Source organism: Pseudorca crassidens, chromosome 2, assembly GCF_039906515.1.
Source record: "Pseudorca crassidens isolate mPseCra1 chromosome 2, mPseCra1.hap1, whole genome shotgun sequence".
Classification (NCBI taxonomy): Eukaryota; Metazoa; Chordata; class Mammalia; order Artiodactyla; family Delphinidae; genus Pseudorca; species Pseudorca crassidens.
In genome coordinates this window covers 148715301-148729171 of record NC_090297.1, presented here as the reverse complement: position 1 = coordinate 148729171, position 13871 = coordinate 148715301, and the positions used below count along the sequence as shown (strand labels likewise).

The 13871-nt window shown below is 35.7% G+C and overlaps 1 protein-coding gene across 4 annotated transcripts in view; it reads left to right on the top strand.

Annotated features, from left to right (window-relative positions):
* LOC137219889 (membrane cofactor protein-like) overlaps nt 1–13871 on the top strand; it is a 56739-nt gene that overhangs the window by 5022 nt on the left and 37846 nt on the right. For all 4 annotated transcript variants that reach the window (XM_067729126.1, XM_067729123.1, XM_067729122.1 and 1 more), the window contains exons 2-5: nt 3329–3514; nt 3848–3947; nt 11371–11456; nt 12312–12509. In XM_067729126.1, coding sequence (XP_067585227.1) covers nt 3352–3514; nt 3848–3947; nt 11371–11456; nt 12312–12509 — 547 coding nt within the window. In that variant the 5' untranslated portion in view covers nt 3329–3351. The remainder of the gene's footprint in view (nt 1–3328; nt 3515–3847; nt 3948–11370; nt 11457–12311; nt 12510–13871) is intronic.

The window sequence follows — 13871 nt, the reverse complement described above, 5'->3', positions numbered from 1 at the left end:
TGGCTTAGAAGAGTATGCAAGAGTGAGCAGATATTAAAGCTCTGTTAGCCATGTCAAGGAGCCTTAGACATTATCATGAGGGAAGCAGGGAGCCGTTGAAACATATCTGACTTGGAAGGGCCTTGGTCCTAGCATCACATCAGTATTACTCTGGTGGCAGTGTGAAGATGAACTGAATGAAAGGTGGCAAGACCAGTAAGGAGACCTATTCAGAAACTCTTGTAGCAATCCAGATAAGAAATGATAGTGGCTTGAATTAGAAGTAAAGGTGGAAACAGAGAGAGGGAACAGGCATTTCAGTTGTGGAAAACATGTATCTTGTTTGCTGGCTTCATTATGTTATTTGAGATAGTGTGACACATTCCAAGTGGAGCTGTGGGGAGGCAGTTGAACACATAGACTTGGCACCCCAGCTAAGATCTACGATGGAGAGAGGGATTTGGGAGGCAGCTCTCATCAGTTGTAATGATGTCATGAGAGTATACATTCTGACCCGGGGGGATTTGAAGAATGAAAATAAGGGGAGCTCGTAGAATAACTCATGAGGAACGTCACATTATGCAATCAGACAGAGAAGGAAGAGCAGCCAGAGGACAGGCTGAAAACCAGGCTGGTTTGCTACCTGGAAACCAAGGAAAAGAGCTTTTCAGGCACAAGAGAGCAAAGAGAGAATGAACAATAGCTCCTGATGTTGTAGACAGGGTAATTAAAATTACTGCGGGAGAGAGTGTTAGGGTGAATTTACCAAGAGGGAGGCTACTTAATGACTTGAAAATAATTTAAGTGGCTTATAAATGAGTGGGAACTGAGAAATAAAATTGATAGGTTAGATGTTAGAGCCTGTGTTTTGAAGAAGCAATGAAAGTTTAAAAATAGGTTGAGTGGACAGTGAGAGAAGGAGGGGGTGGTCAGATTTCAGGAAGTTCCAATTTGGGTCAGAGACCATGATTTTCTGAAGGGAACCACATGGGAAGGGGTGTGGCGTGTGCTTATGTCAGGGAGTTATTTTTAATTTTGCAAGCAGGTAGAGAGTGCTTGCACAATTTTTGCAAGTGTATAGAAAGTGAACAGTTTTCTTGATTCACAGCAGAGCATTATTTCACTTTCCTGACACTCACCTGGAACACTGGGGAGTTTTCTGAATGCAGCCTATCTTATTATGTAATAGCATCCATTGTTAAAGTTTAGCATTACAGCCTAATAATAATGTTGTAAACTATTTAGAAAAAACTAAGTTAAGATGTTATTTTTTTGGAGCTAGGGGCATTTACTTTGAAAATCCTCATAGGAAAAAAATTCAATGTTCTGAGCAAAAGAAGAAATTTGATTATAAAAATGTGTGATTATTGGGCTCAATTATTACAGTGTATAAAGCTTGTGATCAACTGGTTGACAAAGCCAACATTCTAAACTGCACATTGTTAAAAGCACTCATTTCATGATGCATATTGGTAGGAAGAAATCCTTCATTAGTTGAATGGATTAAACTGTCCAATTGACATGTCTTTTTCCATTCAGAACACTATGTGTGAGAGTTATTTTAGGAATTTTCTCTTCTTTTTTATACTTTCGAGATAGTTACTGAAATTGAGTGCATAAACAAAGAACACTTGTGTAATTTAATTATGGGCATGCTATTAACTTGATTTCTTTCTTGGTGGTTCCAGGAAATTCTAGAATGATGTAATACATTTGCATCTAGTACGAAATTATATAGCATTTCTAGCCTGTGTTTTTTGTTTGTTTGTTTTTTTCCTATGTTAAAATGAGAATGTCTGGCTCAGGGTATTGAGTAAATTTAATATTATTAATAAAATTCAACTCAACTAATTTTCTTTTTAAGCAATGCTTTTAATACTAAAGGGTTTTGTTTTGTTTTGGGGGGTTTTTTGTTTTGTTTTGTTTTCCTTTTTTTTTTTTTTTTTTTGCTTTTTGCTTTTGTTTTGTTTGGGGCAGTTAATTGAGAAGCATTCATGTAACAAGATCAGCATAGTAGAAATGTTGAAAACATTTGCTAAGTGTTGAAACAGTTTCAGCACATGATGTAAATGAAATGTTGGACGGTGTATCAAGAGAGGAGTTTAGAGTTTAGAATATGATAGGAAAGGAGGGTAATATTTCACCTCTTTAGAGTTCTCTCTTGACCAGTCTCTCAATCTGCAGTAAGACAGAGATCCAGGGGAGTAATAAAAAAAAGGTTCGTCAGGGACCAAAATAGGTCTATTTCTTTCTCCTTAGATCCTTAACCTTATAGGTGTGGCCTCTGCATTCCTTTAGCACTTTAGGACTTGATGCGTCTCCATATCATTATTTTACATAATTTTTCTAACAGATTTGTTAGGTTGTTGAGCCCACAGATAATTAAAAGGAAGAGAAATTGTTGAAGTAGGAATTACATTCTCCTAGGGAGGGACTCCCCACGCCAAAAAATAAAAAGAATAAAAACTTATAAAAGTATAGCAAGAAAGTAGCTTTACTGTTGGGGTATATTAGATAAATAGCCCAAACATCTACCTCAGGGAGCTTCTAAGGATATGCATGCTCTATTGATCAGAGAAGAAAAATTAAATTACATTTAAAGTAATATCAAGAAAACAAAATTTTTTCAATGTAAGTCTATTCAAAATGGCAAATTTTGATATTTAAATGTTATCTATTTACTCATAAAATTATTTAGTTCACAAATATGAAATGAAGTCATACTTTGAAATACTTAGTCCATATGTATTTTGATCTTTGAAACCCACAATGTTTATTTAATAGTCACCTCTTATCATAGCATGTCTTGAGTACCCAGTGTGTACAGAGTGTAGTAGAAAAAGAAGGCATATGATCCCTGCCCTCTAGGACTTTGCCTACTGAGAGGAAACTGAGCCTGAAGTGACAAGTGATCACATGCTTGTGTTTCAAACTATGGAAGAGTAATCTGAGCAGAGTGCTATATACTATGGAAGACTTTTTAGAGGAGAGGTGAACTTTGAAATGAATTTAGAAAAAAGTATGTAAGGATATGTATATATATATATATATATATATATATATATATATATATTTAGTCAATACCAAAAAGATTTTGTCTCCTTTAATTTACTGTTGAATGAAAATTTAGCTTATTCCTCAACAAATTAAAAGCTAATAGGATGTTATTTAAAGTAAACAAGACACATCCTCTGCTACTACCATCACTTGGGTAAAAGCATGTGACAATCACTTAAAATCTTGCTAAGAACCTTTCCATTTATTCTGTACTGCCTACTTGCTGCTAGGCCACAAGTGGCTGGTGAAAGAGATTAAATCCTTAATTTTCTGTTTTTATTTTTATTCCTAGGTCCCTGTATTGACCCACCAGTAATGGAGAGTATGAAGCTCAAGGGTGTCATTAAACGCCATTATTATTCTGGGGACAGAATAAACTATGAGTGTCGCATAGGATACTTTTATGTGTGGCCTTATCTCCTCTCATCTACTTGTGAGCCTAATGGCTCATGGAGCCCTATTGAAGAAGCATGTTTAAGTAAGGAAACAAAACCATTTTTGTTTGTTGTTTTTTGCTTTCTGTAGAGATTTTTACACATTTTAGGGTCAATTTTCCACTGCAACAATAATGATTTTCTCATGCAAAACTAGGTTTTAGATAGCAATGCATTTTTTCAGGCTTTGAGAAATCTCCAGGGAATCTTTATTGGTGATTGGTTCCTCAGTAAATGTGAATTTTAAGTTTGCCCTTATAATAATTAAATAAAGAAAATAATATTTCATCAATATAAAAGAGCAGTGTAGAATTTTGATCTTGATTTAAATGTTTTGAAATTGGTATGAAAAAACGAATTTGAAAATTTTCTTTTAGGAAAATCATGTCCAAATCCAGAAATAAAGCATGGTGAAGTATATGCCCCAAATAAAACCTTTGAGTTTGAATCAGAAGCTCACATTTCTTGTAATGAGGGGTAAGTAAGTTACTCCTTAGAGGAAATAAGTTAAATGTTATGAATTCCATTTTTCTTTGCTTCTCAGCTTAATCATTCCCTTAAAGTTGATTTCATTTTTCTTTCTAGGTCATAAGTTGCACTTGTAGCCAAATAACTCTTGGGCTTTTTATGGAGAATGAAATGATGTGTAATTAATAGAAAGGAATTTAAATTGAAGAAAAGCAAAATCATATACTTATTATATGTGGTAATAAGCCTATTGGAAGCATTGAAAATGTAGTAATCATGGTGAATTTATCCTTAACAACACAGTGCACCCTAGTAAAAATGGCCAGCTCTCAGAGTTGAAGGAGGGCTCACAGAAATGACACCAACAGTGTAAGAGGGCTCCTTTTTCTCCACACCCTCTCCAGCATTTATCATTTGTAGACTTTTTAATGATGGCCATTCTGACTGGTGTGAGATGATATCTCATTGTAGTTTTGATTTGCATTTCTCTAATAATTAGTTATGTTGAGCATCTTTTCATGTGCCTGTTGGCCATTTGTATGTCTTCTTTGAAGAAATGTCTACCTAGGTCTTTTGCCCATTTTTTGATTATGTTGTTGTTGTTGTTGTTGATATTAAGCTGGATGAGCTGTATGTATTGGAAATTAATCCCTTCTTGGTAGCATCATTTACAAATATTTTCTCCCAGTCTGTAGGTTTTCTTTTCATTTTGTTTATGGTTTCCTTTGCTGTGCAAAAGCTTTTAAGTTTAATTAGGTCCCAGTTTTTATTTTTGTTTTTATCTCCATCACTCTAGGAGACGTATCCAAAAAAAATATTGCTGCAATTTATGTCAAAGAGTGTTCTGCCTATGTTTTCTTCTGTATTATAATATACTGTCTTATATTTAGGTCTTTAATCCATTTTGAGTTTATTTTTGTATACGTTTCTATATGGTATTAAAGAATGTTCTAATTTCATTCTTTTTACATATAGCTGTCCAGTTTTCTCAGCACCACTTGTTGACTGTCTTTTCTCCATTGTCTATTCTTGCCTCCTTTGTCATAGATTAATTGACCATCAGTGTATGGGTTTATTTATGGGCTTTCTATCATGCTCCATTGATTTATATGTCTGGCTTTTCTGCCAGTACCATACTGTTTTGATGACTGTTGCTTTATTGTATAGTCTGAAGTCAGGGAGCATGATTCCTCCTGCTCCGTTCTTCTTTCTCAAGAGTGTTTTGGCTAATAGGAGTCTTTTGTGTTTCCATACAAATTTAAAAATATTTTGTTCTAGTTCTGTGAAAAATGCCATTGTATTGAATCTGTAGATTGCCTTGGGTAGTATAGTCATTTTGACAATGCTGATTCTCCCAATCCAAGAACATGGGATATCTCTCCATCTGTTTGTGTCATCTTCAGTTTCTTTCATCAGTGTCTTATAGTTTTCAGAGTACAGGTCTTTTGCCTCCTTAGGTAAGTTTATTTCTAGATATTTTATTCTTTTTGATGCAGTGGTAAATGGGATTGTTTCCTTAATTTCTGTTTCTCATCTTTCGTTGTTAGTGTATAGAAGTGAAACAGATTTCTGTATATTAATTTTGTATTCAGCAACTTTACCAGATTCATTTATGAGCTCTAGTAGTTTTCTGGTAGTGTCTTTAGGATTTTCTATGTATAACATCATGTCATCTGCAAACAGTGACAGTTTTACTTCTTTTCCAATTTGGATTCCTTTATTTCTTTTTCTTTTCTGCTTCCTGTGGCTAGGACTTCCAAAACTATGCTGAATAAAAGTGGTGAGAGTGGGCCTCCTTGTACTGTTCCAGATCTTAGAGGAAATGCTTTCAGCTTTTCACCATTGAGTATGATGTGGGTTTGTCATATATGGCCTTTATTATGTTGAGCTATGTTTCCTCTATGCCTACTTTCTGAAGAGTTTTTATCATAAATGGATGTTGAATTTTATAAAAAGTTTGTCTGCATCTGTTGAGAGGATCACATGGTTTTTATCCTTCAATTTGTTAATATGCTGTATCACATTGATCAATCACATTGATTGATTTGTGAATATTGAAAATCCTTGCCTCCCTGTGATAAATCCCACTAGATCATGATGTATGATCCTTTTAACGTATTTTTGGAATTGGTTTGCTGGTATTTTGCTGAGGATTTTTGCATCTATTTTCATCAGTGATATTGACCTATAAATTTCTTTTTTGTGTGATATCTTTGTCTGGTTTTGGTATCAGGGTGATGGTGGCCTCAGAGAACAAGTTTGGAAGAGTTCTTTCCTCTGCAGTTTTTTGGAATAGTTTCAGAAGGATGGGTGTTACCTGTGTTTCCTTATTGATTTTCTGTCTGGATGATCTGTCCATTGATGTAAGTGGAGTGTTAAGGTCCCCTACTATCATTGTGTTACTGTCAATTTTTGCTTTATGGCTGTTAGCCCTTGCCTTATATATTGAGGTGCTCCTATGTTGGGTGCATATATATTTACAATTGTTATAATCTTCTTCTTCTACTGATCCTTTGCTCATTATGTAGTGTCTTTGTCTCTTGTAACCGTCTTTATTAAAGTCCATTTTTGTCTGACATAAGTATTGCAACTCTGACTTTCTTTTGATTTCCATTTGCATGGAATACTTTTTCCATTTCCTCACTATCAGTCTGTATGTGTCTCCAGATCTGAAGTGAGTCTCTTGTAGGCAGTGTATATATTAGTCTTGTTTTTGTAACCATTCAGCCAGTCTGTCTTTTGCTTGGAGCATTTAGTCTATTTACATTTAAGGTAATTATAGATAAGTATGTTCCTATTGCCATTTTGTTAATTGTTTTTTGTTTTTGTAGGTCTTCTTCTTTCCCCTTCTTTCATTCTCTACTCTTGTGATGACTATCTTTAATGTTATGTTTGGATTCCTTTTTCTTTTTGTATGTATATCTATTATAGATTTTTGACAATTACTGTTTTTGATTTTATATTTTACATCTAATTGTTTTGTGTAGCCCTTAACTGCTTATTGTGGATACAAATGATTTTTACTATTTGCATCTTTTAACCTCCCTACTAGCTTTGTGTGTGGATGATTTCCTACCTTTCTTGTAAGTTTGCCTTTACCAGTGAGCTTTTCCATTTTATAATTTTCTTGTTTCTATTTGTGGCCTTTGCTTTTCCACCTAGAGAAGTTCTTTATCATTTGTTGTAAAGTTGGTTTGGTAAAACTGAATTATTTTAGCTTTTGCTTGTCTGTAAAGCTGTTGATTTCTCCATGAAGTCTGAATGGGAGCGTTGCTGGGTAGAGGATTCTTAGTTGTAGGTTTTTGTCTTTCATCACTTTAAGTATATCATTGCCACTCCTTTCTGACCTGCAGAGTTTCTGCTGAAAAATCAGTTGATAGCCTTATGGGAGTTCTCTTGTATGTTACTTGTTGCTTTTCCCTTGTTGCTTTTAATATTCTCTCTTTATCTTTAATTTTCATCATTTTGATTACACTGTGTCATGGTGTATTCCTCTGTGGGTTAATCCTGTATGGGACTCTCTGCACTTCTGGACTTGGGTGACTGTTTCCTTCCCCAGGTTAGAGAAGTTTTCAGCAATTATCTTTTCAAATATTTTCTCAGGTCCTTTCTCTCTCTCTCTTCTCCTTCTGGGACCCTGATAATGCAAATATTAGCATGCTTGATGTTGTCCCAGAAGTCTCTTGAACTGTCCTCATTCCTTTTCATTTTTTTTTTCTCTTCAGTGGCAGTGATTTCCACTACTCTGTCTTCCACCTCACTAATCAGTTCTTCCATCTCATTTACTCTACTATTGATACCTTCTAGTGTATTTTTCATTTCAGTTATTGTATTCTTTAATTCTGTTTGGTTGTTCTTTATAGTTTCTAATTCTTTGTTAAAAACTTCTAATTTTTCATTCCGTGCATCCATTCTCTGCCCGAGTTCTTTGATCATCTTTACTATCATTACTCTGAACTCTTTCTTGGGTAGATTGCCTATCTCCATGTCACTTAGTTCTTCTGGGGTTTTATCTTGTTCCTTCATCTGAAACATATTCCTCTGTTGCTTCATTTTCTCTAAATTGCTATTTGTATTTTTATGTATGTGGTAGGTTGGTTACTTTTTTTTGGCCTTAGAGAAGTGACCCTCTGTAGGAGACATCCTATGCATCCCAGCAGTGCACTCCCCTCTCATCACCCAAGGGCCAGGGGCCAGCTGGTCCCAGGGTAGTATCTGGCCTGCATTTGCAGACTTGGCTTGCAGGTTGCAGGACTGTATTTTCTTGCTTCTGGTGTCTGCCCCCTAACTGTTGGAGCTGGGTTTTGGTCCTCTGGTGGGCAGGGCCATGGCTAGGGGTGTGTTTAGAGGTGGCTGTGGACTCAGGAAGTCTTTAAGCAGCCTGTCTGCTCATGGGTAGGGGTGTCTCCCCTCCCAGTTTGTTGTTTGGCCTGAGATGTCCCAGCACTGGAGCCTACAGGCTGTTGGGTGGGGCCAGGTCTTGGTGCCAAAGTATCAGCCTCTGGGAGAACTCACACAAATGAATCCCCTGATATATCTGCCGCAATGTCTATATCCCCAGAGTGAGCCACAGCTGCCTCCACTTCCCTAGGAGACCCTCCAAGATGAGTAGGTAGCTCCGGCCCAGGCTCCTATGAAGTTACTGCTTTTACCTTTGGTCCTTTGGTGTGTTTGAGACTTTTTTGTGCACGCTTTAAGAGTGAAATCTCTATTTTCCCCAATCCTGTGGAGCTCCTGCAATCAAGCCCCACTGGCCTTCAAAGCCAAATGCTCTGGGAGTTCCTCTTCCCAGTGCTGGACCCCTGGGCTGTGGGGCCTCACGTGGGGCTCAGAATTCACTCCTGTGGGAGAATCTCTGTAATATAATTATTCTCCAGTTTGTGGGGTGCCCACTGTGGGGTATGGGATTTAATTATATTGCAAGGCTGCCCTTTCTACCAGTCTCCTTGTGGTTCCATCTTTATGTCTTTAGCTGTAGGGGATCTTTTCTAGTAGGTTTCAGTCTTTTTCAATGATGATTGCTCTATAGATTGTTGTGATTTTGGTGTTCTTGTGAGAGGAGGTGAGCTTAGGGTCCTTCTACTCTGCCATCTTAGCCACTCTGTCTTTGTCTTTTGAAAGTTTGGTTATTATGTGACTTAGTGTTGATGTCTTTAAGTTCATTTTACCTGGGGGTTGTTGAGCTTCTTGGATGTTTATATTTGTGTCTTTCATCAAATTTGCAAAGTTGCTCACCATTATTTTTTTTAAATATTCTCTCTGCCCCTTTCTATCTCTCTTCTCCCTCTGAGACTCCCACGCTGTGTAGGTTGATCCACTTGATGATATCACACAGGTCCTTTAGGCTTTGCTCACTTTTCTTCACTCTTTTTCCTTTCTGTTCCTCAGACTCAGTAACTTCCACCATTCTATATTCATGTTCACTGATCCTTCTGCAGCTCAAATTTGCCTTTAATCCCTCTATTGAATTTTTAATACCAGGTATTGTACTTTTAAGCTCCACAATTTCTTTTTGGTTCCTTTTTAGGTTTTCTAGCTCCTTATGATACTTCCATTTTGTTCACACATCATTTTCTTGACTTTCTCCAAGTCTTTCTTTAGTTCTTTGAGCATCTTTAAGATATTTTGATGTCTTTATCTAATATATCTATCATCAGATATTTTTCAGGAACAGTTTCTGTTCATTTGTTTTTTTATTCTGAATGGACCACACTTTCCTGTTTCTTTGTATGTCTGGTGAATTTTTGTGGAATATTGGACATTGGAATCTAATAATGTGGTCACCCTGGAAATCAGATTCTCCCCTTTCCCTAGACATTGCAGTTTTTGTTATTGTTTTTGTTTATTGATTTTTGTATCATGTTTCTGTGGCAGGGATCACCTGAGATGTAAACTGAAGGCCTTCTCAGGCTGTTTCTGTGTTTTTTCCCTGAACATGCACACTCACTTTCTAAATTTCCCCACATATGCAGTTGTTTTTGAATGTCCTAGTCTTTAGTGCCTGGCTTCTGAGAGTGGAAACATGAAAAATGAAGGTGGAAGCAAATGTTGTTGGATCTTTAAATCCCATGTAAGTCACTTCAACCAACAAGGAAAGGGCTTGCAAGAGTCGGCGAGGTGTGACGACAATGGCTGCCACCACTTTCTGTGATCAGAAATAGTAGTCAGCAATCAGAGTACAGATCCTTGGTACTTGGAAGACAGTCTTTTTGGCTATTGTACCTCCTGTAACCTGTGTGTAAGCTGCTTCAGGAGCACACGCACAGTTGCCTGCCACACTGCTGAGGGTAGGGATAAGTTGCTGCTGTTTTCCTAAGAGCTGAAACGGGCTGAAATTAATGCAATTTACCTGTCTGAGTTTTCCTCTAGAACTTGCAAGCCTTCAACAGACTCCAGAGTTCCAAAACAGTGACATCAGACAGATTCTGCCATTGCAGTTTTTGTCTAGTTATGGTGACAGATTCCTAGAGCTTCCAACTCTACCACCTTCCCAAAATCCTCTCCTAAAACACTAATATACAGAAAATGAGTACAGCTTAATGGAAAAGTCAACTTGAACCTTGTACAAGCAGTTTCACTGATTATTTTTAAACTGATCAAGTAAAAATATTAGAACATCCTGTCATAGATATAGAGAGCCTATTAGGTACTTTGAGAGGTACCAAAAACTTAAAGCATAGACTCTTCTCAAAAAAAGTTGTAGCCTGGTTAGAAACACAATATATACTAACATAATATATTAAATCAAAATAGTAAATAAGAAGTGCCAAATACATGCCATTATTTATGATCATTACAATGAGAATCCAGAAGAAGAGAGTACTGTGAATTTAAATCATCAGAGAAGATTTCATTAAGTAATATTCCCAAGCTATTCCTGGAAAGATATTCTGATCTAAAGAATATTAAAAAGAACTAAAACTTACCTAGTACTCACTATGTGTCAGATGCTAACTTATTCTCAAAACAACCCCATGATGTATGTACTATTATCTCTTTTACATAGATGAGGAAATTGAGCAAGAGGAACAGTAAGAGACTTTCCAAAGCTTAAATAACAAGTCATTCATGGAGCTGGGTCTCGAATCCAGGCAGGCAAGCTCTAGGGCCTGATCTCTCTGCTCAGTCCTTGCTGAGCAGAATGGTGTGAGCAAAAGCATAGAAGTGAATGCGTGGTGCATTTGCCAGAGATGGTGAAGAGGCCACACTGACAGGCGTGATAGTAATTTCGACATTTTGCTGTTGGACAGTGTGTGTCCACATGCAGAAGCTCTATTTGATTAAAATTGCAGATTTGGTTAGCACTTTCATTATATCATGTCATTTAAGAAACTTCTCCCTCAAACTACTGTAGTACAGAAAAACAACCATATAAAAATTTTCAGTATTATGTGCTGTTAAAGAAACAGTAACCTTTTCTTTTTTCATTTAGTTATTACTTAAGAGGAAAAAGCATTCTAACTTGTAACCGTATTGGAGGGAATGTGCATTGGAGTGATAAGATACCACATTGTGAAAGTAAGTAAATTCTCACTTTAGAATTTAGATTAGGAATTTTCAAACTTTTTGGCTTCAGGACCTGTTTATGCTGTTAAATCAACAACGATTCCAAAGAGCTTTTCTTTATGTGGGTTATGTCTATTGGTATTCATTATATTGGAATTAAAACAAAAGTTTTTAAAATAGTTAATTATTAAATCATTTTTAGGAACAGTAAAGTCAATACATGTTAATATATACAACATATTTTTATGAAAAAATTAAAAATTTCCAAAACCAACAGTGGGAATAGTGGCATTGTTTTACATTTTTGAAAATCTCTTCAATATCTGGCTTAAAGGAAGCTGTCTGGATTCAGTCTGTGGCAAAATCACCCAATTTGTAGATTCTGGAAAATTTCACCATAAACTTACAAGGATGACAGTGAAATAAGACCATATCTTGGTATTAGTGTGAACCATGGATGGAGTGAATGGATATGTTTTAAAATTACAAATATGCGTTTCTTAGCTAGCAGTGAATTTTATTTTTAATCACAAGCATATTTTCTCATTAAATTTTCATCTCTTATGATGATTAGAACAAAACTTAGCATATCCTTATAGATAAATATAGGTATTTCATATAGGTACTTTATATAGGTATTTAAGAAAATGAGTTTGGTTCTTAAAAGTTTATTTCTACATGATTTGAATTTGGGATAACACATTTTCTCATGGAAACTCTCCTCTAAATGGATAAAGGATTCACAACTAACTTCTAGAAATCATATGTTAAAGAACTTACTGAAGGTAGTTCATAGGACTTTTCTGATGCTGTCTTACTCCTTCACCTTCCCTTTACCTTTATTTTCTCTTTTTACCCCTTTTTAAGAGATTTTTTGTGGACGACCTCCAGAAATAAAACATGGAAAACACACCAATAGCTACAGGAATATATTTGAATATAATGAATTAGTAACTTATAGTTGTAATCCTTCAAATGGATCAGATGAATATTCGCTTGTTGGAGAGAGACAGCTTATTTGTTCTGGACCTGGCAAATGGAGTAGTGCTGCTCCTCTGTGTAAAGGTAATAATGTTTCCATTTGTTTCCTTCGTCATTTGTAAATACTGTGGAACACTTCGTAAATAGTTTTACCTATAAGTGAAACAGTCATATATGTTTCTTTCTCCGGTTAAATTGACTTCTAATCTAATTTAGGCCAAATCGAACAGAAAATATTTCTAGTTGTGAGGTTTCCCACCCCTCACACCAGATGTTCTTGACATTACAATTTACACAGTGTGAACTAATTGTGTGTGTGTGTGTGTGTGTGTGTGTGTGTGTATTAGGATATTTTTGCTTGAAAGAACTGAAAAACTTAACACATCCTGCCTCAAAAATAAAGTTTGTTCTTATATTGCAAGATGTCTGAGAGTTCTGGCTACAAATAATGGTAGAGAAATTTTTAAAAGCTAAGCTTCTCATTGATAAGAATGATAAACTCTGAACAAAATATATCTTTAAAACAATATTTAAGGCACTAGAGAGTGACATAAAGCAAGGAGATGCTAGAGGAGATTTGATTCTTGGAAGAAAACCACTGAATAACAGGATAATATTTACTCTTTTCAAGTGCACATGGGACATTCTCTAGGGTAGCTCATATTCTAGGCAATAAGATTATTTTTAGCACATTCCAAAGAATTGAAATCATTAAGTGCATTATCTGTTCACAATGGAATAAACATAGACATTGAAACAGGGCTAATCTAGAAAATTCACAAATACTTGAAAATTATGAAAGGCACTCCTTACTAACCCATGAGTCAAAGATGAAGTAACAAGGGAAGTTAGACAGTGTTTTGAATTGAGTAAAAATGAAAAACACAATACATCAAAATATCAAAATTTGTGTGATAACAACAAAAGCATTGCTTAAAGGGAAATTTATAGCATGAAATACTTGTGTTAGAAAAAAATAAAAGTCTCAAATCAACAATCTAAGCTTCCACCTTAAAAAACTAAAAAAAGAAGAGCAAACTCAAAATAAGGAGACATAAGATGATCATAAAGTTAGAGAGAAATCAATGAAATTGTGAAGAGAAAATAATAGAGAAAACCAATGAAACAAACCCCTGGTTCTTGGGGAAGATCAATAAAATAGATAAAGCTATAACTAGGCTGACAAGAAAGAAAAAGATATTTAATAAGTCAGACAGAGAAAGACAAATACTGTATGATATCATTTATATGTGGAATCTAAAAAATACAACAAAGTAGTAAATATAACAAAAAAGAAGCAGACTCACAGATATAGAGAGCAAACTAGTGGTCACCAGTGAGGAGGGGCAATATGGGAGTGTGGGCGTGGAAGGTACAAACTATCGGGTATAAGATAGGCTACAAGGATGTATTGCACAACACGAGGAATATAGCCAATATTTTGTA